This window comes from Agrilus planipennis, unplaced genomic scaffold, assembly GCF_000699045.2.
Source record: "Agrilus planipennis isolate EAB-ADULT unplaced genomic scaffold, Apla_2.0 scaffold2, whole genome shotgun sequence".
NCBI classification, from domain to species: Eukaryota; Metazoa; Arthropoda; class Insecta; order Coleoptera; family Buprestidae; genus Agrilus; species Agrilus planipennis.
In genome coordinates, this window is record NW_020442464.1 from 1,620,996 (window position 1) to 1,645,435 (window position 24,440).

The 24,440-nt window shown below is 33.3% G+C and overlaps 2 protein-coding genes across 14 annotated transcripts in view; one reads left to right on the forward strand and one right to left on the reverse strand.

The window, feature by feature from the left end:
* LOC108733869 (lutropin-choriogonadotropic hormone receptor-like) overlaps positions 1 to 12,781 on the forward strand; it is a 210,315-nt gene extending 197,534 nt beyond the window's left edge. For 8 of the 11 annotated variants that reach the window (XM_025980975.1, XM_025980977.1, XM_025980979.1 and 5 more), the window contains 7 exons: positions 1,121 to 1,192; positions 2,133 to 2,428; positions 3,987 to 4,358; positions 4,417 to 4,842; positions 7,511 to 8,204; positions 9,116 to 9,289; positions 10,393 to 12,781. In XM_025980975.1, the coding sequence (XP_025836760.1) occupies positions 1,121 to 1,192; positions 2,133 to 2,428; positions 3,987 to 4,358; positions 4,417 to 4,842; positions 7,511 to 8,204; positions 9,116 to 9,289; positions 10,393 to 10,717 (2,359 nt within the window). In that variant the 3' untranslated portion in view covers positions 10,718 to 12,781. The remainder of the gene's footprint in view (positions 1 to 1,120; positions 1,193 to 2,132; positions 2,429 to 3,986; positions 4,359 to 4,416; positions 4,843 to 7,510; positions 8,205 to 9,115; positions 9,290 to 10,392) is intronic. The other 3 variants (XR_003232453.1, XR_003232454.1, XM_025980976.1) reach the window with 3 other exon arrangements.
* Positions 12,782 to 17,057: 4,276 nt separating this feature from the next.
* On the reverse strand, positions 17,058 to 23,578 carry LOC108742417. Of its 3 annotated transcripts, XM_018477733.1 has the most exons (4): positions 23,434 to 23,542; positions 23,040 to 23,164; positions 22,434 to 22,552; positions 17,058 to 18,174 (listed from the first exon to the last, which is right to left on the reverse strand). In XM_018477733.1, exons 3-4 carry the CDS (start codon positions 22,548 to 22,550, stop codon positions 17,950 to 17,952), a joined length of 342 nt encoding a protein of 113 aa, XP_018333235.1. In that variant the 5' UTR covers positions 22,551 to 22,552; positions 23,040 to 23,164; positions 23,434 to 23,542; the 3' UTR covers positions 17,058 to 17,949. The 3 variants fall into 3 exon arrangements, with proteins under 3 accessions (XP_018333235.1, XP_018333166.1, XP_018333312.1); XM_018477664.1 differs by lacking the exon at positions 23,040 to 23,164 and having other exon boundaries at positions 23,434 to 23,578; XM_018477810.1 differs by lacking the exons at positions 23,040 to 23,164; positions 23,434 to 23,542 and adding an exon at positions 22,730 to 22,966.
* Positions 23,579 to 24,440: the final 862 nt, after the last annotated feature.

Consider the following 24,440-nt stretch of genomic DNA (forward strand, 5'->3'; position numbering starts at 1 on the left):
TATTAATATTATTTATTTAAGAGAAAAAATTTTACATAAATAATTATTAGTTTTGCAATTGTCAATGGAGTATTATATAGCTGAAGAATTTATAAACGATTTTGGCGGAAATGTGGAAATAAGCAATAACAATGAGTCAAGCTATCACTTGCAACAGTATTTAAATTTAAAAGCAAAAATATAACCTAGTTCAAAAATCGAAAAAAAATATTTTATTCCCCTAATTCCTTTGAATTCCTCAGCCAGGACGGTCATGCCTTGCTACATGATAAAAAGTAGGTATTAAACAAGTAGAAGAAGAATGATAAAAATTGTGTAAGTGTAAAACTTAGACGCGTATTCAAGTTTTTTCTTCGGATTCTATAACGAACATCCGGTATACATTTTTGTGTTATTCTGCTTGAGGGCTTGAATTATAACGACCTTCATCTCTGCCTTAAAGTCATAAAGTTAACTGTTACTAGGGTTCGATCATGGCCATTTGCTTTTGTTGTACTTTGCCCCCCTTTCGGTACGCCCATGCATGTACATACTTTTAATCCTATTTCATTCTCTTCGAAATTGCTTTCCTTAGCCAAGTCAGCTATTGAACAAGGGTTTTTAATTTCTCTTTACCGAAGAATTGATGCATTAAATCCAGTTTAATTTTTTTCTTAAATAATTTAATTCTAAAAGATAACATTATATTTGTAAATAATCTAAATTAAATAAATAATAATGAGATATGCAACGATAACATTTGAATAATATAACCGTGTGGTGCTGTCCCTATTGGTCAAAGTGGCAACTCGCCCCTATAAACGAAAGGCAGCAACTGCCGAAGCTCGCAACTTCACTGGTGAATTTATACTATCGAATTTTCGTTAGCTGTGCGCGCTCAACTTCCGTTGCATGCCACAATTTTACTCACTAAAAAAATCAAGAATTAATGATTGATTTTATACAAGCATCAGAAGGTTATTTTATTATAAAAATGTAGTTTTTTATCTTTTCATATTCAAATAAATTTAGTTATAAGTTGTTTTTCTCTACTTTACACATTTATTAATGAAAACTTGATATTATTATTACTGTTAGTGCTATTGCTAATTTTGGTTTATCCCCTTCATTTTCCTTATAGTGACTTGGAAAACAACATGATTTCATATATTCATCCGGATGCCTTTCTACCTATCTCTCACATAGAAAACCTGTACGTAATTTACCTTAACTAATTATAATTTTGTTAAATTTAATGCAATGTGCCTTGAAACGGTATTATTTCTTAAATGAAATATATAAATCACTTAAAGGAGTTTAACCATCAAATGTTTAGTACAAAGAGGAGGGTTAATAAGATCATTTTTTTGTCCGCTATGATTTTCAGGGAGTAATTTGGTTTCATTTTCTGACCAACTCTACAAGTACATCATACATACTCTAATAAAATCTTGACTAGGTAGAGATAAAGACCGAAACGTCTAAGAAATATATGTATATTTTTTATAAAAGCTTCCAAAAAGTTAATAATAAATTACTCCATGAAAATTTGATGGGGGCCAAAATAATAAGCTTTTTTTGCATGTTAATTTTTGCTAGATAAGTGTATACATTTTCGTGACCCTTGGGTCATTTTGAGACCATATGTCAATTACCTTACGTTCCAACGTTTTGTCATTTTTCTGAAATTCCTTAGATTTGTTCTTGTGAATAGTGACGAATGAAAGCAGTGTATTCAGTGGATATTTTACATTGGTATTAAATTTTTTAAATAAAACGGCTTATAATAGTAAAAATGCAGAAAACATGCAAAACTATCTTTGATACGTTTTAGTTTTAGATGTTGCCATAGTCACAATTATTTAACTGAATGTTATAATTTAACAGTAAATCAAAATTTATAAAAAAATCTCATCATAAAATCTTTAAAACTTATAGAACGTTCTGAAATTTTCGCAAGTAGTTAAGTTAATTTTATTGGTTGTGAGATCGTATTTCAACTTCCTCGTTCGTAAATTACAGCAACCTTTTCAAAGCAAATTGCATGATAGGATGTTTCTTTATCAAAAGTTAATTGAGGTCTTTGATGTCGTTAATCCAATTAAGTTTCGTGTAATTATTTGTACTGGGCACAAATTTAATGAAGTTTTTAGAAACCTGGGTAACAACATTTTTCCCGAATTACCAGCGGCTGGTTTAGAACGTCTCCTTCATCTCAAGGTATTTAATAATCCGAACTTGAAGGAGTTCCCTCCACCCGAAAGCTTTCCGCGAATTCAGACTTTGGTTTTGGCCTACGCGTATCACTGCTGTGCTTTCCTTCCCTTAATACCCTCCAACCCGCCCCCACCTGCCAGAGTCGAAGATATAGTGCTTTTTCCCGACGAGGACGACGACATAGATCCCAACATTTGGAATTCGAGTGTCGTAGACTTGTGGCCTCAATTACGTGAGTCATTTCAGAATTTTATTTCACACGATTTCTTCCTTAACAATCCCTGCAATATATTTTTTTAATTGCATTTAAACTTTGCTTAAGCGACAGCAAAGAAGAAATAAAACTCCGTTCTTACATTGATTCATTAAAGAGTTATTAGTACTTTCATTTGAACTTTTCTAGCTGTATTCAATTCATGTCGATGCGTGCCTATATAGTTTAGAAAAGTTATATAATAGCATCGAAATTTGTAATATTTAAGGTGACATTTTAACAACAGTTTATTGAAAAACATATTTAGCAAGTTCTCTTATTAATTTTTTCTTTGGTTTTTTGTATTATTTACCGTTAAAATACGTTTATTAAAAAGGTTACTAAAAAACCGTAGGTACCTATATAAAAATAAATTTTATAGAAAGCAAGATGGGGGGAAAAATAAATGTATTTATCACAACTAACAGTGGACGTTTCGTTTTTAAATAAAAGGTGTTTTCAAACTAGATGTTGGACTGGAACTTTAAAGATACTTTACTATCTCCGAAATTCCATGCATTAAAATGCGAAATGTCGAGTTCTGGTTGTGATAATGCACAATATAATCAACCAGTCAGTCTCCTTAGGTAAAAAGTTACCTGAAATTAACTAGTTTGCGCTCTCTTGTAATTAATTTTAAATTCACTGTATAACGTTTAGACGTTATCGAGTTTAAACTATCTTCTTTGGTGTCATTTCTTCTCCAACAATTGTATAAAGTAAAAAATTAAGCTACGTATGGGGCAAGGGTTTTTTATTCATATGAGACTAACAACCTACGTTTCGCCTCAATTATGAGGCATCTTCAGGGATAGGTTTCTAAGTTACAAATTCTGCAACCTTGGACATACGGAATTTATAACTTAGAAACCTAACCCTGAATAAACGTAGGTTGTTGGTCTTATATAAATAAAACACCTTTCAGTTTAAACTATCTTCCCTTCACACTTTAATTCAGACTTAAGAGTGGCAAAGTTTACTCATAACATAAACTATTTTGGTGTGCTTAAAAGATATTTTTTAATTTTATAAGTTTTTATATATTTTTTTTAAGTTTTGTCCCCGATTTTTCTTTCTTTTCTTAGTACCTAATCAAGTTTTTGAATATATGCTAACGTCTTTAAAAAAATACCTTAAGTCTCCTGTATCGTTATTCTGTGTTAATATTTTCCATATTCTTTCACCAACATTAATATAATTTTTCTTGCGTCATTTTCCTTCTGAGTGAAAAGTTGATCGATTATAAACGTGAAGAGAATATTCTGCTTGTTTAATTTGCTAATTTTAATACACTAGAATGTGGTTTTTACACACCACGGAGGGTATATTAGATACCAATAATTATATCAAACGTTTAGAAGTAGTTTACAAAAAGCCTAAATCAATCGATCGGAGCTAATATTAAATTTAAATTTCAAAAACAAAAATCGCAGCGCTAACTAGTCAAACACAATCTGGCCTACATACAGCAAATTACCTAACAGCCTCATATATAATTTCACTCCTGGTACACAACTTCGACTTACTCAATTTCCAGAAAATATAAGTCACAAACTGGGCAAAAAATTTAAAGACATTTGGGATAGCTACGGTGGCGGGGAATTTGCATATCCAGGAAATTTTCCTAACTATATGGAAGAATACGCGGAAGAAGAGACGAAACTCTCTGGAAGTGAACTACCTCCTGGAAAAATTCAATGTTTGCCATCACCAGGTCCATTCCTTCCTTGTCAAGACTTATTCGATTGGTGGACTCTCCGGTGTGGAGTGTGGCTGGTCTTCCTGTGTTCCATGCTAGGAAATGGAACGGTAGTTTTCGTGTTAATTTTTTCCAGGAGTAAAATGGACGTTCCACGGTTTCTAGTCTGCAATTTGGCTGCTGCAGATTTTTTCATGGGAATATATTTAGGTACGGTTGATGTTATTCATGAAAAAAATCATTTTGGATTCCAACTATTTCTCCTTAGGGTTTTTGGCCGTTGTAGACGCATCAACTCTGGGCGAGTTTAGAATGTATGCCATCCCTTGGCAGATGTCTGTTGGATGCCGACTAGCTGGATTTTTGGGGGTGCTAAGTTCCGAGTTATCAGTATACACTCTAGCAGTAATTACCCTGGAACGAAATTATGCCATCACGCATGCCATGCATCTCAATAAAAGATTGTCTTTGAAACACGCAGGGTACATAATGGTTTGCGGATGGGCGTTTGCAATTGTTATGGCTATTCTTCCACTCTTCAGTATTTCCGACTATAGAAAGTTTGCAGTTTGTCTCCCGTTTGAAACAGGATCCGTTGCCAGTTTGACTTACGTCGTTTTTCTCATGTTTATCAACGGCGTTGCGTTTCTTATATTGATGGGGTGCTACTTAAAAATGTACTGTGCTATTCGAGGTAAGTAAATTAATATCTTTCGAATTAAAGTTTATATTTTGTTTTTATATACAAGTTTTCTTTGTGTCGGTACTTTGTATCAAAATTGGGATCATCCTATTCTATTTACGAGGGTGGATTGATAAGTTTCCGGCCTGACCAAGAAAAACAAGGTTTTTAAAAATTTTTTTTTTTTATTTCTCAACATAATCTCCTCCAAGGCTGATACATTTCTCATAGCGGTGTTCCAGTCTATTAATGCCATCTCTATAGACTGATTCGTCAAGCTCCTCAAAATAACCATTTACAGCTTCGATTACTTCTTCATTGTCCGCAAATCTCTTACCGCCAAGCCATTTTTTGAGATTAGGGAACAGAAAATAGTCACTCGGGGCTAGGTCTGGAGAGTAAGGAGGGTGCGGCATCAATTCAAACTTTAGATCGTTGATTTTAGCCGTCGCAACGATTGACGTGTGCGCTGGTGCGTTATCGTGATGAAACAAGATTTTTTTCTTCGCCAGATGAGGTCGTTTAATTTTCACCTCGTGGCTCAAACGTTGCAATAAGTCTGCGTAGTATTGACCAGTGATAGTATTACCCTTTGCAAGGTAATCAATGTATATAATACCTCTTGCATCCCAAAAAACAGTAGCCATAACCTTGTTCGCCGAAAAAATTGTTTTTGCCTTCTTTGGAGTTGGTTCCCCTGGTCCAATCCACTGTTTAGACTGTTCTTTGGTTTCAGGAGTGTAGTGGTGGACCCACGTTTCGTCAACGGTTACGAATCGACGCAAAAATTCGCTTGGATTACGCTTATACAATGACAAATTTGCGGTAGAAATGTTTTTTCGAATCAATTTTTGGTCGACTGTTAGCAAACGCGGCACCCATCTTGCACAGAGCTTTTCCATATGCAAATGTTGGTGCAAAATATGTTGCACACGTTCATATGACATCTTACAGGTCTCAGCTATCTCACGCACTTTCAATCTGCGGTCTCCCAGCACTATTTGATGAATTTTTTCGATCATATCTGGAGTTGTGACCTCAACGGGGCGTCCTGAGCGAGGCCCATCAGAGGTGCTCACACGACCCTTTTTAAACTCGGAAACCCACTGCTTAACGGTTGAATATGACGGGGAGGATGTCCCCAGTGTTGAGTCCATCTCTTTTTTAATTTCCTTCGGCGTTAACCCCTTCAAATAAAAGTATTTGATGACAGCACGATTTTCCTGCTTTTCCATTTTTACGAAAACCACAGAGGCGTCTTGTTCAGCGTGCTGTCAAACCTACACTAGCAAGGAGATCGGGCTGAAACTATAGCTACAAGCTATCCAAGGATGGTACTATAGAATGTCACCTCAAGGTAGGCCTAGTGGCGTCATCTCTTGGTTAGGCCGGAAACTTATCAATCCACCCTCGTATTTAAGAAAACAGCAGTAGGGTAGATGTAGAAACAAAACAGTTTATGTGATGTAACAAAGAAAAATTGATACCATTTGATTTTTTGAGTTCTTCGCAATTAAGATTCCAACAATATTTTGTAATCTCTTACAATTGAGAATATTCAAAATTTAAAAAAACCGTTAGAGAACTTGATTAGTAACATAGAGAAGAATTTTAAATATTAGGAAGGGAGTCAGATAAAGATGCACCCTGTCATCGTAACTGTTCGATCCATATTTCGAAAGGACGATAAACTTTATTAGGCAGAACAACATTACGGATAGATATACAGGGCCAAAAAATTAGTATGATTAGATTTGCTGATGGTATGGCAGTATTAGCATCTAGCAAGGAAGAGTTAAAGATAGACTTAAATAAAATAGAAGCGACATTGTCAAAAAATATTTTTTGAAAATAAAATAAAATGTGTAAAAGTTTGGAAAGAGTGAATACATAGATAATTCAGGATGGAAGGAGCAGTAGAGATATAAAATAGACGAAAACGCATCATTTCCACGCTTGCGAACAGTTAATTTAGAAATTTGGAAAAGATTGTTAAAGATATATGTCTGAAGTACGACGCTGTAGGGGTGCGAAACGTGGATGGTGGGTGCGGCGGAAAGGAAAAGGTTAGAAGCGTTCGAAATGTGATGTTACAAGCGAATGATGAGGATACCGTGGATAGAGAATATGAGAAGGTATTAGGAAAAGTTGGACAATAGAACGCACAATGAAAATAGGCAAGATAGGTTAATAGAATACCTTCTCAGACATGAAGGGCTAGTTAAGGACCTATTGGAAGCCGAAACAGGAGTTAAGAGAAGTAGAGATAGATCTAGATTAGATACCGTGGTTAGAGAAGATGAGAAGGTATTATAAAAGGTTGGAGAATAGAGCGCCCTATAAAAATAGGCGAGATAGGTTGATAGAACACCTTCTCAGACATGAAGGACTAGTTAAGGACCTATTGGAAGCTGAAACAGGAGTTAAGAGAAGTAGAGATAGATCTAGATTAGATTACTGTTCACAAATACTTAAAAATGTGGGATGTTCTAGTTTAAGGGAAATACAAACATTAGCTCAGGATAGGAAAGAGTGGAGGCGAGTGTCCAACCAGTCTTAGGATTGTTGACCTTATGATGATGATGAAGGAATCATATACATTTTTACTTATATTTTTCGTAGATTTTTATTTTTGAAGCTCTATTTATTTCCGCAAAATACTTAGACATATGAAATTTAGGTTCTCAAGCTTGGAACTCCAACGACTCTCGCATTGCTAAGAGAATGGCTCTCTTGGTGTTCACCGATTTCCTCTGCTGGTCGCCAATAGCTTTTTTCTCTTTGACCGCTGCGTTTGGTTTACAACTAGTAACTTTAGAACAAGCCAAAGTATTTACGGTGTTTGTACTGCCATTAAATTCATGTTGCAATCCGTTTCTTTATGCGATACTCACGAAACAATTCAAAAAAGACTGCGTAATGATTTGCAAAGCAATCGAAGAAAGTAGAGTGACCAGAGGCATTGGTAGATGCAGACATAGTTCAAATTTTAGTAACCGACAAACCCCTGCGAACACAAACAGCTTGGCAGACAGGTCATCGCGAGAAAATCAAAATCATCATAATCCACAGTGTACATGCAACGTGAAGCTTTTGAATAATGAAGTCAAAAATGGCAGTTCACGAACTAGTCGTAAGAAGAGTGCTTCGAAAGATTGGTTGGTTAGCAAGGCCAGGTGGATTTTATGTGCAAAGAAACCTCCCAGACATCGACCACGATCGGAACAATATACCTACCAGATTGCAGAGATTCAACAGAAACAACACAAACGTGCATCGTCAGTGTCATCCAGTGAGAACTTCAGCTCTTCGCGATCCGATTCATGGAAGCACAATCATCACTGTGGAATTCCTCTAAGGTTTGTAGAAGTAAGGTAAACTGACTACCTACTTTCGATGTGTTAGCTTATTTGAACTAACGAGCAGTGTCGGCTTTCTCTCCAACGTCTTGGATTTTAAAACTTATTACGACGTGTGGCGTCCCTTTAAAGAATTTCTAAATTTCTGACTATCGCTTTTTGTGATCCATAATTTGTTGCATAGATTGGGGGTACCCAACAAAATCCTGTCAGATCATTATACCTTAACTTTCAATTTCCAATAATGTTAAAATCTATTACAACTCTAGTCAAGCCCCTTTTTATTAATGCTCAAAGAGTGTAGGACTCGAAACAAGTATTAAAATAAAATACCAAAAAGTAATGTGTTGGTACAAAGTACCATGGAGGAAAGAAGTCGTGAGAGGCGGGATTATAACTATGATTATAAGTTGTAAGTCCATGGATTATCTTCAGTACTATACGATAAAGTGCTTGTTGTCTGAACTTAGTCATTTATCACGGTTCACGACAGTATAGCAATAGTTTGTTTGTGTATATTTGGGTTCAAGGCATGCCACTGAAGGTCATCGCCTATATTATGTTGTGGGTCGATGCATGTCAGTGAAGGTCATCGCCTTTATTATGTTGTGGGTCGAGACATGCCACTGAAAGTAATCGCCTCTATTTTTATGACTGTTTAGGAAAACAAAAGTACAACTTACATGAACTTCTTCTCAAACCAAAAGTGCTGAAAAACTTTTCTGAAGATATCGTTAATCTCAAATATGTTTCAAAAGGCCGGCACTGCCCTTTAAGTTGTGAAAAATTAATAAATCCTGTGCATAAAAATAAATTATCGTTTAATGTATATAATTAATGTAGGATTTTATAACCTTTTGTTATTTTGCAGTATATTAGTAATATACTGAAAGTGTCATTGTTGGTTTTCGTTTCATTCTTTGCAGGTTGCTGGATCCCAAACGAAGAGCGTCTACGTGGCTTGTAACTCGAAAAACCTCTCAGGACTCCAATCTCTCTAGTTCGAGAAACGACTCTTCGGGGTCTGGCACCACGGCCAGTACCAGCACATGGCGAATATCACGCTCAAGTGCTTCGAGTAATGAACCCAACCGATTAAGGTAAATCTCAATTTATAATGATGAACTTCTTCTATCAATTTAATCGTTTTAATAAAAATTTAAATATAGATTTATTGGTTTCGTGATTGGTTTTGACTCAATGTCCCTTTGCGTATTATTTATCAAACATGATATTTTGCAGTTTTCCTCAATTTTATATTAAATGTCTTTAAGGAAAAATGTAGTAGAGAAGCAACCGATTTAATAATAATAAAATTAATCATATTGAAAAAATGCTAAATTTCATTATAGGGATTGTCATTATAATCGGAAATGTCTTATAAACAGACAAATTATCAGGGGCGGATCGTGAATTTGTGGGGCCCTGGACTAATACTACTTAGGAGCCTACTTAATTACTCAACTAATTGTCATTTTGTCAAAAAAACTGTTGTTTACAATGATGTAGGTATACGGTATAGGAAAAAAATACAACGTGTAATTATACAACACGCTACTGAAGTGAAACTTCTTCAAACACACAAACATACCGGGATAGGGGTTAAGGAATTGGTTTAATGATATTATTTGTACACTATGAATTTAAACTTTACACTATTCATGCCGGAGTTGCCTGTAACGAACGTTGCATTGAAGCGCGCTCACGGCTCAAGCGATCCCCACTACGAACTCGACTACGTGGCCGAGTAGAGGGCGGACATCCGTTGCATGATTTCGTTACATAGCAACTCACATGAAACGAACTTACCCTACCGCGCGTAAAGAAGAAAACGAGAAAATACACCGACCGAAAACAAATGACAGGGAATTCCCTGTTCCGCCCGATAGTCGCGCGCACGGGTTAATTGATTGAAGGGTTGCCAAGGTTATTACCGTTTTTTTTTTTAATAATTTTAGATATTTTTTTTCACAATATCGTCTATTATTTTCAACGAAGGCTTGGGCTTTTTGTATCCACGCCGCCCTGAGTTGCAGCCCAAAAAGTCCTTAAGTAGATCCGCCCCTGCAAATTATTTTGGAGACGGAAAATACCTCTTTGGCACTATTGCAGATTTAAAATTGACTTTATTTGTTATTGTTTTTTACTTAATTTTCAATTTCATAAAATAGTCCAAATGGCAAGAATTTTTTCTTATTCTTAGATCAAAACCAAGACTGACTCGTCAAAGTGCGATCCAGGACGATTGTGATTCCCCAGGATCTCCTGGGCGTCTCACAGTCCGTTTCCTAACCACAATTCCGTCTGCTGCAGAGAACAGCATGCAGATGGAAGATGAGCCAAGTTTATCCCCCACAAAAGAAAAAGAGGGACCGTTGTATGCGATACTGCATTCGCAACCGGTCGTTACGCCTCTGAGAAGACAGTCGGTGGGCACTTTGCATCCGCCTGAGTCCACCTCTGACCAAAACCCTTCTAGTCCTACCGAACTCAATAATGTTGTTGATAAGATTGATACGCCTAGATAATAAAGAAGTACGACGATGATGATGATGATGTTAGGAGGAAATTCAAAGGAGACTGTGATTCAAATGTAGAACAATACATACTATTAGGTTAGTAAATAATATAATTATGTACTTATTTAAATAATGTTAGTATCCGATAATAATAATAGTTGTTGAATAGCGACAGTGGATTACGGTGCATGTATGTTTGGATTTTATTTTTTATACCAAGGACTACCACTTTAGTAATGAAAATCGATATAGTCAGAACAGCTCTTATCGCGGAGGTCATACCCATCAAATAAAATCCGTTAGATAAATAAAACTTTTTCGTTAAAAAGGACAGATTTATAACTTTCAGCGGTTCTAAAAAGTTTTGATTACCTAACGGCTGTCCGTTTTGTAACTTTGACAATTTTAAAGTGACATATTTGATAACACGAATAAGAAAAACTATTTTCTGTTTTTTGCATCCCAAAGAAGTGATTTTTTTGATTGTAAAATGATATGTATTAAAAATTAAATATTTGTTCCATTTCAATTAGATAATTAACAGTTTTTTCATAAAAAACCTTTAGATTTTACAATAGACAATAAAAAATACACCTGCCATTAACTAAAAATATTAAACTACGCATAATCCTGAAAATGTAGCCGAAATCTTGTCAAAAAACAATTACCTGAAAATGAATTTAGATTAAGCCTTCTTTTGTCTTCTTTTTAGTCTCTGTCAAATGGTTAATCTTTGATATTTTCCAAATTGTTTTTCGCTAACCCATACTATCCATGGCTATTAAGTAACCACTCTCGTAAAAAATTAAAACAGATAAATTCAGCGTTAGAAGTTGATAATTCGGATTGATATTTAATCATACAAGAAAACCAATATAAGGTGAATATCTGTTGACATTTAGCACACTATCAGTATAAAATTTGTCAATTCTGTTGCATTAAATAATAATGTGGTCGAAATTTTTAACAACTTTATTACTTGCATTACTAATTTTATTCTTATCAGGTGTTAGGCAAATAAATACAAAAACAATTGACGCAGTTGAGCAAATAATTGAACGCATTAATGATTTTAAAGGTCTGTTTAATATAAAACCATTGTTAGCAGTGTGGCACTATTATAGCCTATAATTTATCATATAGGACTTGGGTCAATTTAGGAAGGCGTAGTAAAGATGTTTTACCACTCAAGGAAGCGAAGTTGAGGGTATGAAAAGAGCTGTTGACTCAAATGCTAAATTTGTTGAAATAAATTAGCATATTGCGACATGTTCAGAGTAACATGACAGATACGACGATAATTTCGACATGGGTTCGTGGGTCTACTTAAATATCATTTGCTACATGAGGATAACCCAAACCAACTATAGCCTAACCTTTAAGAATTGTACAATTTGTTTTTTGTTATTAATATTATGCACCTCCTGAAGGTTAGATTATGGTTAGTTTAGATTGCTGTATCTGTCTCTAATTATATATAATCAATACAAAAACGAGTTTTACCTTCGATGGGACAAATAAAAGAGTATAATCAGAACAGGGAGAAAACGTTTTAGGATTGAATATCCATGCTTGCAACGCCTTGTAGCTAAAAGTATCGGCTATAGTAACCGATTTCGGTTATAATCAAGAAGTTGCCGAAATTCGGTATCTGCCAATTTTGATCTGAGCAGGTCATGACATGATCTACTAATTTATTTTGACATCCCTCTGAATTCGGATTTTGGGATTAATATAGTATACAATGTGTAGCTATCTCAAATTGCAAACCTGTCGTATTTTAGTCGTACAATTAATTGCGGACTTATCCTTCTTAAATTGATCAAGCAAAGGTTAATTTAAATCGTTAAAAAAATAAATTAACATGCATTTTTTTTTTTAATTTTCTTTCTACTGCAGTGACGTCATTCAAACGTAGTTCTATTTAGCATTCTATTGACTATAATTGATTGAGCTAAGTGATCGATAGTGAATCTGGTGTAAATGAGGGACGATTTGTTACATAAGTATTTATTATTTATTTAAAGAGCGTTATTTATAATAATAGAAAATATTGTTATATACATATACATTTCAAACATATTGCATTTAAATAATAAATTATTTCAGAACTTGTTTTTTTTTTTTTTTGTTTTTTCATTCACATCATAATAGTTTTTTATCTTACATGTGTGTATATTTAGCAGTCGACTGGAACGGGTTTGTTGGTAGGGCACCTTGGTGTTAGGATTGTATAGTGTGCTTACGCGCAAATGTACATCCCCGTCCGTGTGTCACACTGACGTCAGCTTGTGAGCAAATGAAACCTAACACTCGAAGATACACTAACTCTTTAGCGATTTTTTTGTGAATTCGCTAATAACAAAGGTGTATGGTGATGATATGATTTATCAGAAATGTGTAACAATGCCTGCATGTACAGTTTAGGGCTGCGGAAAGGATAAGAGTTTAAGGGGCGAACTAAAACCTATAGTTGAACAAAAAACTTAGTTTCGAAAATTGCAAAATTGCAAACGTAAATTAAGCAATTCTCCCCACCCGCAATCGAGTTGGAGTTATGGGGGATGTCATAGGGAGGTCTATTAATTCCGAAAAAAATTATTTTAGCCGTCGGTCGTCCCTTATTAAAATAATATACAAAGTTAAAAAATGAAAATTCACTATATATCTCCCTTATCATATGTATTAACATGATTGTAAACTTTACTTAAATATATATAAACAACATACCACAATCCACCAAGGAAACACCCCTACAACCCTAGGTCGATAACAATGTCTATAATTATGTTAATACGATAATTATCTAAAAAACATTCCTCATCGCCTATCGACTTGGGGTTGTGGGGGTGTTTCCTCGGTTAATTATGGTGTTATGTTTATCTAAATAGCGTGACACCCCCAATTCTTCATTTTGAACTAATCAGTTAACATAAGTGGTAGAAATAATCAAAGTTATGGATTAATTTCAAAAATCGCGTATTTTTTATAGCTTCCTACATAATAAAATAAGTAATCCTTTATTAACAAGAAATCTGGTTACTATTGCTTGCTTGACAACGTTTCAGTAAGCCAAAATTCAATAGGTTTGATTTATTCTACCCGTATAGATGATAGCTCTCAACCTGACGTCATGCGCAACTGGAACGAAAACGGACTTGTTGCGTAGCACATCATACAATCCGAACACCACGGTAGAGCACTAAAGGTATGGACAGGTACGGATATATTCCGTTGGTTATACTTATATGCGATTTCGTATAAAAACACAAAAATTAAAAACTGAGGAAATAGAATATTTTCTACTAAGGATAAGCGGTGACACAATAAGTCATACAATAGCAGTGCAAGGGATTAAAATCCATTAAGAATTTTTTATAATTGAAGCCACAAAACAAAAGGTTTTTAACGTAAATAAGCCTAGCTGTAGTACATAACACAATTGTTCAATACTTGGTAACGCCATAACCTTATGTGTTTATGTAAACCCTTAAAAAAGGGCGAAAGTAGGTAAAATGGTTGTGTCACAAACTTTTGAAGTAAAAATTACTAAATACCATAAGTATAGCTCTATAATGGTGATTATATACTACAATTGGGTTCGGATACTAATAAACTGTATCCGGATATCGGATATCAATACTACAATAGGGCTCTGATTCCGGATACAGGATACGGATGCTTTTAGTTACGAGATATATCCCAAATATCTATATCCGAACAGTTTTTCCGGATAGGGATACGGATATTATTTACTTTACAATTGAACATCTTCTCTTCCCTTCCCTTCGATACTCAAGGAAGTGAAGCAACATTTGGATTTAGAAGTTATGATCTTATGATCTTCGCAAAGTTGCGATTTTGTAAATGTAATATATTTTGTAATTCACACTTTGGACAGCTGTTGTATTTGTAAGTGTTCATTTTCCCTCTCCTACAGTGACACGGAAAGCGGGAATGATGACTGATACGAATAACGGATACATTTTTTGTGAAGGATCCGAATATTACACAACTATAGTATATTACTGGACCGCCATTTTGGTTCCGGATACATACTGTAGAAAACAGCATTGCTTCATGGTTTACTATCGGGTTTTATAGCAACTTAATCTTTTGTCTGGCTTTTTGCGGCATTCAGTGTTTAGTTATTATTACGGCATTATTATTAGTGCTTCAGCGGTAGGTACCTAACATATTTGGAAAGTTAAAAAAATATAGAAAAATTTTGCTGTTTTTGAAAAGTATGTTTGTCAACAGCGTGTTACGTGTTTTAACGGATAGTAAATACGTTTACAAAATGTATGACAATCTGCAGTGGCGGATTATCCATAAGGCAAAGTAGGCATATACCCAGGGGCGCAAGGTTAAAAACTAAAAAAAAAAAAAAATATTTTTCAAAATATATGACCGCCAGAGGGGCGCCTATGAGGTGCTAGCCTAGAGCGCTCTCGACATTTAATCCGCATATGGAGAATGTAGATCATCCTTTGGGTAACAAATGCAAATGACGAATTAGATAACCTCCACTTGCAGACTCTAATTGCCACTAATTTTATCAATATTTTTAAGAAGTTCTACGGATTAAAAATTTGTAACACACTACTGCACAAAAGAGCAAAATTTTCTTAGATTTTTAAACTTATTATCAAAAAAAAAAGGACTTGAGAGTAACGTTTTCCAGGAGTAAATATCACAAGATTGTATGGATCCTGTTGTTGGGGCACCAAAAATTAATAATAAAACTTTCTGAATGCCACAAAAAAGCAAAAAAAGGCAACTAAGTTTTGCTATAAATCCCCATAATAAATGGTAAACTTGACGTAAATGTAAACACCTTGCCTCATGTTCCAGTGGTCCGAGCCAAAATGGCGGTCGAGTATGGTCACCTTTATAGAACTCTACTTTAAGGTTTTTTTATTTTATTCGCGTGAGACCACAAAATAAAGGTTGCCTAAGTTTAGATAAGAATAGTGCCGTATTTTGTGTCCAAATTTTAGGTTTCTGAACTAAATACCTACAAAGTTTTAGGGCTTGTTTTTCTACATAGAAAATGTCTTTTCACGGCATTACAACTAAGAAAATTTTTTTTTATAATTTTTGCTTTTCGAAATAGATTCCGGTGTTTTAAATAGGATATCCAATTTTAGGAACCCTTTTCGTAAATTTGAAAAATGGCACTTTTTTGTATTTGCAATTTTTTGTCCTTCAAGGTAGATTTTGCGCTTTCATTAGGAAGACAGGTATATTATCAGATCTATATTAAGTGTAAAAGGATATGAATAATGTTCTTATCACTCAAAAAATTGAATGAAAGGGGTATCCAAAACGAAGCGACTTTCCTCTACTGTTATAAAAATTTTTGGGCCCTATTTCTAACCCCAGACAACAAAATATTGGGTTTAATAAAATGTTATATTATATGAAGCCACAGCGTTTCCTTATCACTAATTTTTAAAACAAAATGTAATTATATTAAGGACGACGTTAAATTATACTGACTGACTGTTGCTCTTTGTTGTGAACATTATATCTTTTCTTGTACTTTCCTTAGATCACAAAAAGGCCTTTCCGTAAAGGTGAAGATAAGATTTAAATTAATTTTAGAAACGAGCTTCATAAACAAAATTTACTCAAATCAAGGTAATAGGTCGTATTTATAAAAATAAAGCATTTACTTTCAAGTAAAAGGTAGAAGTAAAAGCTTTTGCTATAATTTGTATTCATAATCTGTACCTTTTCTTTGCAAGGAAATGCTTCATATAAATAAAGTAAAAGGTACAGATTAGCCGCTACCGATTTTGACAAACTAGTTAAACTTGCATTGTGCAATCAATCAATATATTTCTGATTTACTTGTGCAGTGCTGGAAGTTAACAAATTTAAAATGGTTTGCACAATAACGCAGAACACGATATTCTCTTCCTCAAATCTAAATAACGTTTTAAAATCTAATTCTCGTGGTGTACGTCTTGATTTCTAATATTTTCTTGTACGTAAATAAACCATATTAACCATAACAAGCACAACACTGGAACCACACAACTAAAAATTAGTTATACAAGTCCTTTTAGATAGATTTTAACACAAAAATTGACCTACAAATACATAAATTTTTACGTTTCAATCTGTGTGATACCTGGACAACTACTGAAAAGTTGAAAAGAGCAAGTACAATTGTTGTGAACCTAGATTCCTTTTTTTAGAAGCAAATCTTTTAGTTTTCGAGCAGATGCTTCTTTTTGTAAATACAAATTATGTAAAACCTTTTACTTTAAAGCAAACCCTCGAAGCAAAACTTTTCCTTCGCTTTTTTTTATGCATATACCTTGAAGGAATTGCTTCAATTTTTCGAAGCTCCTTTTTATAAATACCACATAATGTTTTAAATCAATTTTCTCCTGAAATTTTAAATAAAATATATCACTTCCAAAATATCCTAATATATATTGCAGTGCCCTGGTTGAAAGCACGCGACAATAAGAAATGCTACTGTTTATTCACTATATTCACTTGTCCACTAGTTTTGAAAGGTTGTAAAGTTTCTGTCCAAAGAATAACGTCTTCAAGTCAGTTTAGTTTAACCTTGCCCATACTAGGTAAGTATATTATTTTATAATTTTTGTTCAGCTTATCAGGTTTACGTTTCTATGAATCTTAAACATTTAATGATTGACTACTTTATAATTTCATTAGTAGTATTTACAGATTCTTTTACATATATAGATAATATTACAGGTATAAAAATTGCTTTTGCTTCTAAAATGTGACGAATTATTGCGTAGAGAGGATCATATATATTAAATAGTAGATCTTCTTTTTAATTCCATATTATATGTATGTATAAAAGTAATAAATAGGTATATTAACAAAGATTTGTTGCTAAAGAAAGAAAGGTGGAGAAATAGACTTACGCTACCATAAATAATGATAGGTACAAATACAAAATTATTTCATTTGACTAGGTAGTTTGTAAAATTGTCTAAAATATATTATTTTCATTTAGGATTAGCCTCAACCAATCAATTTTAAAAAGGCAATTCATTCAGGCAACGCTGTAAAAATACATACCTACCGCATAATAATGTATGTATATAGGCAAGTACGTCGTAAATAAATAGATACTTTCAAAATCTTTAACAATCTCCAATTCTTTTCTAGAATACTATTCAATAGATCACATAAATAGATTAAGGTAACTATTCTAAACGCTAATAAGTAAAAAAAAACGGCCTTAATCCCTAAAATGACGGCCTTGAGGGTAGTTTGCTTGTCGATCGAGACGTTGTGAGAGGCAGTGGATTCTTTTTTCCATCATTTGAGTCGCCGTCTGTTTTACCCATCAAGATAATATCCCTGGCCTTTTTGAACTCTTCGAATTTACTGTTGAGAAGGTTGAGCTCTGATTTTGACGAAGAAGGGGCCGGAGCTGTTGCGTCTTCTGACACGTTTTCCTCGTCTACTTCCTGCAAAATGATACTACATACATATGTATTATACACGAAGCAATAATATATATGTGTGCTGTAGACGCTACGAATAATTTGGTAAGTACCTATATTCATTTCCGCCTAGGCGGTTTTAAAAGCAGTGCTAGTTTCAAAAGTGCCTACTGGCTATAGCGTTTAGCAGACTAAGCGAAACTTGGTAATAACAATATCGGTTATAAAGACAACAATGTAAATATAATAATAGCTAGACCAAGACCATTTTCGGTCATTACGATGACTTTTTAGAGAGTGTTTAAAATCTGCTTCAAGGCGCAACGTGTAATACCTAAGGCCGGCACTGGATTTTGAATATTTTCTTTGACTATTTACTCCGTTACGTTTTGTTTAAACCTTTAAACGCTTATCAGTTCGTTACTTATGAATACAGCACTACTTTTACGAACGCCTAGATGAAATTGAAAGTAGCGTTCTGTTCTGCTTAGGTACTTCTAAATATTTCGAAAAGAGAAAACGAAGTTTATATAAGGGATAAAAGGGAAATTTCTGAACTTCTGGCAAAGTGTCATCGGCCGTTTCTACTTAAAAAGGTAAGTCATTTTAAACAATATTTATTAGGATTAGACTACCGGTAACTAAGAAGCAATTCACCGGTACCTTGACGGTTTCTAAGAAGCTGCTCACCAATACCCAAACGTTGTAAGAAACATTATTGATTAGTGCTTTGTCAATAAATCATTTTCGTATATAGTTTATGAAACTGCTAGTACATCTTTGTGCACTCAATAACTTGCAATTCTGTTATTCTTTTTATAGTGTTTTAAATTAAACAAATTTGATCTCTTAAAGTTAAACGAAAAATTAGATGTATTAGCTTACATCCGTCTATATATTCATAAACTATCTGTTTAAAATGATCCGAAGAATAACATATTTCAAAGCTAAGGTAAAGCCGTAAGCAGTGACGTTTTTTAAAATTTAGTCCAGGTAAAAAATCAATTTTATTGATTAATTTATTTATTTTTATTGTAATGATGCAGTTTTCGCTGCTCTCGATAAATTGTTTTCGAATGTTGCAATGTGCTTAACAACACAACATAGTATATTCTTCTATTGATGCTAAAGAAAGATTAATTCGCAACAACGCGAGTACGAACTTTCCGTATTATTAGGTAGGAAGTTACAATTAAACTATCGGAACTTAGTGTACTCAGGCTTTGAAAATCGTTTAAGGTAAGGCGCACTTAAACGATTTTCGATCTTGAAATTTCCACTGTAGTTATTCACAGTATCGGGCCTTAAAGGAAAAAGAATACTCAAGAAAAATTCAAAAATTCCATTTCTCCAACTGAAAATGAGAGGGTGTTTATATGCCGGAATATGCGGTAATTTAATCTATTTACTTAAACTAAATTAAAAGTTTAATTTAATTGTTGTTAAATTTAATTATTTAAAATAAATGGAACATTAATTTAATCTTCTAATTCAAAATGAATGCGACTTGCAGCACCAATACACAATGTTTTCTAGCAGGGTACCGGTGAATAGCTCCTTAGTCACCGGTACACCCCCCTGAATAGCTTCTTAGTCACAGGTATGGTAACGATGAATAGACACATCGTCTTTATTAAGAACTTTAGCTCTGTACGCTTTGTAATATCTGTTTTACTAAATACTTTTAGTACCTACACAGACATTTAGAAAGTAAATTAATGCACCGCTGAATATACGTATAATTTTTCAATCGTAGGAGTAGTGACCGGATTTATAAGCGACAAAAAGGACAAGATACTTTTTTTTTTAATTTACTCATACAGTAATATTCTTAAAAAATTAACAATTACGCGGTTGCAAAACAAATAAATTATAAATACACTATTTAAGTGTATAAGATATAGATAATCAGGTAAGGTAAAACGTAGAATCTAAACACTAAAATTAATTTATTAAACAATAGAATTATTGAAGTTTAAACCAAAAGTTGTTTTAAATTGGCCATAGTAGGTGTCTGTTGTTTTTCAGTAAGAACATTTTTATAATGTAAACATGAACGTTGCACATCACATAATACTATGGGGACATATGTACATATTTCGTGAACGCCATATCAGTAGAACTCATATCACTAATTTCGTTATCCTCCCCTTTCTCAAAACCCATTCAGATCCGTTTCATTTTATCCTATCCAGGATTTATAGAAATAACACGCTTTCCAATTTTACCTTTGTTTATTTTATTCATCTATCAGATATCGAGTAGTATAAAGATATCTAGAGTTATACCAGAGCATCGGCTAAATACGCGATTGTATTAATATAAAACAAATGCAGCGAAAACTGGAAATGTTTTATACATAATTTACAATTTAGAACTTTAAAATATATTAATACCATTGCACCATAAGCAATTCAATCTTTACAAACATATTCAACAAAAAAAATATATGTTGATTTACCCCGCTCCCCCGGAGAAGGACACGGCCTTGAAAATTTTAAAATAAATAAGTACAGAAGTATCCAAGGGGGGTAAAATTTTTATCTGCAAATCTTAGCTGAATAAAATTAATATTAGGTTCAACAGTACCTCCTCAATCTATCAGTCCTTAATGATATGAAAAAAGGCCTAGGCCCGTGCTAGAATCTAAACCTATTCTTTAAATTAAACAAAACAAAAAAAAATGGTTTAAATGAACTAATATTTGTGCAAGGTATTTGAGAATTCTGAGGTAGAAAATTTATTAGTATTTTTATCGTATTTTATATGGGTATCAATTGTTGTTTGAACTAAATAAATAAATGAGTGTCAAATGTAAGTACCATTTTTTCGTGATAAATTGTATAAGAATTTCGCGACCGTTGTCCAATACGCTACCTATTGGTTTTTGAGCTTTTTTTTGAGCTCGTGCCGCAATAAAACGAACTTTTAGTAGTTTTAGGAGTTTTGAATTAACGCCAGACAAAATTGGTTACACTTTCACTTCCTTTTGCTTTCGATGAATAAAAACAAAATGTGTTACATCGAAATACATTAACTGTAAAATAAAAATGAATTAAATAAATGTAATTGCAAGTACAAATTACCACGCGATGGCGCAGATGTTTTTGAAAGGGAGATGTTCTTTGTTGTATACATTTCGGTAATAAAGTTATTAAAATTCAAATAGAAATGAGAATGAAATGCCATACATAATATGTTTGTCGGATATCTTTTTTATCAAAGACATGTAGAGACATCAATTTCGTTTATTTAATTTATCAGTTATTATCGTAATGTATTGATTAGTCTTGTTGGGCATACCCTACGTTGTATAATCAGTGTTCCTATTTTAATGCCTGGCTAGACCATATTTTTGAAGCGGTACTTGCTTGTAAATATTACGATTAAATAATAACGACAGACATATTTATATTAATAAAAAATTTGGCATATCCATTGCGATTTGGGGAAATAAAAATCATCATTTACAAAAACACAACATGTGATGGCAAATTATTTACCGGCGTTTAATTCAATCCGCACAATTTTATTTAAAAGCAGAAAAAATAACACCGACTTCAGCATATTAATTTATCCATTGTTTTATAAACCTAAACAATATTTCGATCAATTTTCAAAACAGTAAATTATCTTATTATTTATTGACATTTAATTAAATTCTTTATAGTTTAATCAAATATTAATATTAGTACTTAACCTACAGAGTACAGGTACATTGCGTAGCCCCAGAAAATCCTTTTGTGAAAAGTTAGAAAAGTGTATATACAAAATAACAACTTAAATAAAAGCCCAGCAACCACGTGGCAACAAATAGATATTCATAGATAAAAAAATACGGTAAATTAGTTGTTTTCCATATTCTTTTGTATACGTATATGTATTCATTATTAATTCAGTACTTATTGTATTTTTAACAGCTTGTACTCCTGTGTTAGTAAACGTTTTTTAGATTCATATTTGCTGCTATTTATGTCATCTTTTATATTCCTACAAAATTTTTTTAATGTTTTTGTTTACGGTAAGACGCACAAGTATCAACTAATTAAAGTTAATAAAATGTTTCATCTAAAAACGAAATTTCGGTTATGAATTAATACAATTCAAAATCATTTGAGTAATTTACAAAAAATACTGTAGCTTTTAAATTGTGCGATGGTGTAATATAGCAGTGTGTACAAAACGATATACGAAAAACTTGAAAGAACGTTCTAAATTGACTTGACTAGTAGGTTTTAAAATATAACTTTATGATAGTGATTTAGTGCTTCGAATGAAAATACCTGAATTTCGGAAAACGTCACAGGTTGCGTGCGATACCTTGATGAACCACCTTTCCTCCTTTTTGGAACAACACGTCTATGTAATCTTGACATTGGCTCTGGATAGACTGTATCCATTGCTAAAAATAAAAACAAATTGATTTCAATAGCTAAACTTAATATGAAAATGCAACAAAATAGAACATACGCAAAATAATTAATAGATACGTACTATGCTATAATCTTAATCAACAAAATTCCTGGGTTGTTTTTATTATTTGTTATTATGACTATTTTTTATTCGATTTAGTACTTACGGATATATTTTAAGTTGATTCGATTTATTACCAATCAAATATAAGACAATTTTTTAAATAAAACTAGTTCTTAAGGATTAAGTAGGTAGGTAAACCGCAAAGCGTTTTAATTTAATTTAACCACAAAGTCACAGTGTTTTTTGGACACACGTTTGACAAGTCCTTCGAATTTGTAAACATTTCGAAATGTTTTTATCATATGATATGCTCGGAAAAAGTGAAAACGGAAGCAAGAAAAACAAAACGAGAAACAATTGCTAACGTTTAAAAAGTTCGCATTGTTGCGCATATTTGTGTGATAAATCCTTACCTGCGCTCTATCGACGTCGTAAACAAAATCAAAAATAATTACGTGTCGTATGCTTTTCAAAGAATCGAGAGTACATTTACAAGGCGGTCATTCACCTTAAAGACACACCACAAAGAATCCAAACACTGAAAAGAACCAATTGTGCGGATTCCAAAATCAGCAAATCACTAATTTTCACACATGCACAGAACAAAAAAAACAAAAAAGAAAATTGAAAAGTAAACGCTAGAGTCCTTGCAAAATAAATTAATATCATGAACGCTTAAAATTTTGGCAGCACACAGTTTTTTCGATCCAGTTTCGACATGAAACTGTTCAGCTCATTTTGGTTATCGAAAATGGCTGTTGAATTAATAAGCTGAATAAGCCGAAATATAGAGATTAGGGCACTTACTTGGAACTGCGGAGGCGCAAGAGGGCATTTTGAACTACGTTAATAAACCACTTTACTACAAATTAGCCGACGAAATCAGATATTGGTTTCTCTACGCATTATGAACCGCTTCTGGTAAAATCTTGGCTAATTTTAAAACACGGTGCGTCTCGACGCAAGACGACGACGACGCTCGTTGAATTCGGTGAACAAAAGCAAACGGCGGAAAATTATGCAAACAGTAATAATATAATTATCGTATCAGCCTACAAAGTACTTCCACACCAAAATCGTAAACTGTATTAATCACAATTAAAGGGTTTAATTGAAAAGACCACTTTTATGAGTAAACTGTTCAAAGATGTGAAACTTAAGTAGAAACTTTTGGTTTTTAATACAGTAGAACCTTGATAACTTAAACCTCGATAACGTAATAACCTCTATAAATTCATAAAATTTTGTGTTCCCTTCCCCTCATAGTCCAAAACCTCTATTACTTAAAATAAAAACCCTCTATAACTTAAACGAATAATTTGGGCATCGCACCTCAGTAAGCAGTGAAAAATGGTTTGAATCGGGAGAAAGTCTTCTATGTAAAAGACGAAGAATTGCTGAATTTTCTAATTTAGAAAAATGCTTGTTGTTTACATGGTTTAGACAGTGTAGAAATAAAAACATTAGTGTTAGTGGACGTATACTAAAAGAAAAAGATGAAGAGTTTGCTAAGTCATTGGAAATCCATAATTTTATAGCTTAAACTTAAACCCTTAGTAACTCAAATTATTTTACGTTTCCTTTGGTCTCTATCTTATCGAGGTTCTACTGTATTGGAGAAATATTTCGCTTTAATTTTTTTTGATCGGGTAAAAGATAAAATTTTCAAAAAATTAAATCGGCCTTGTTTTACTAGAATCTTCATATCTTTCACAAACGACCGGTATTTCACCTATATACTTTTAATTACGGCAAAAAATGCCGTCTTGTTGACCAATTATTTTAATGATTCATTGCTCGATTTTTTATTAATT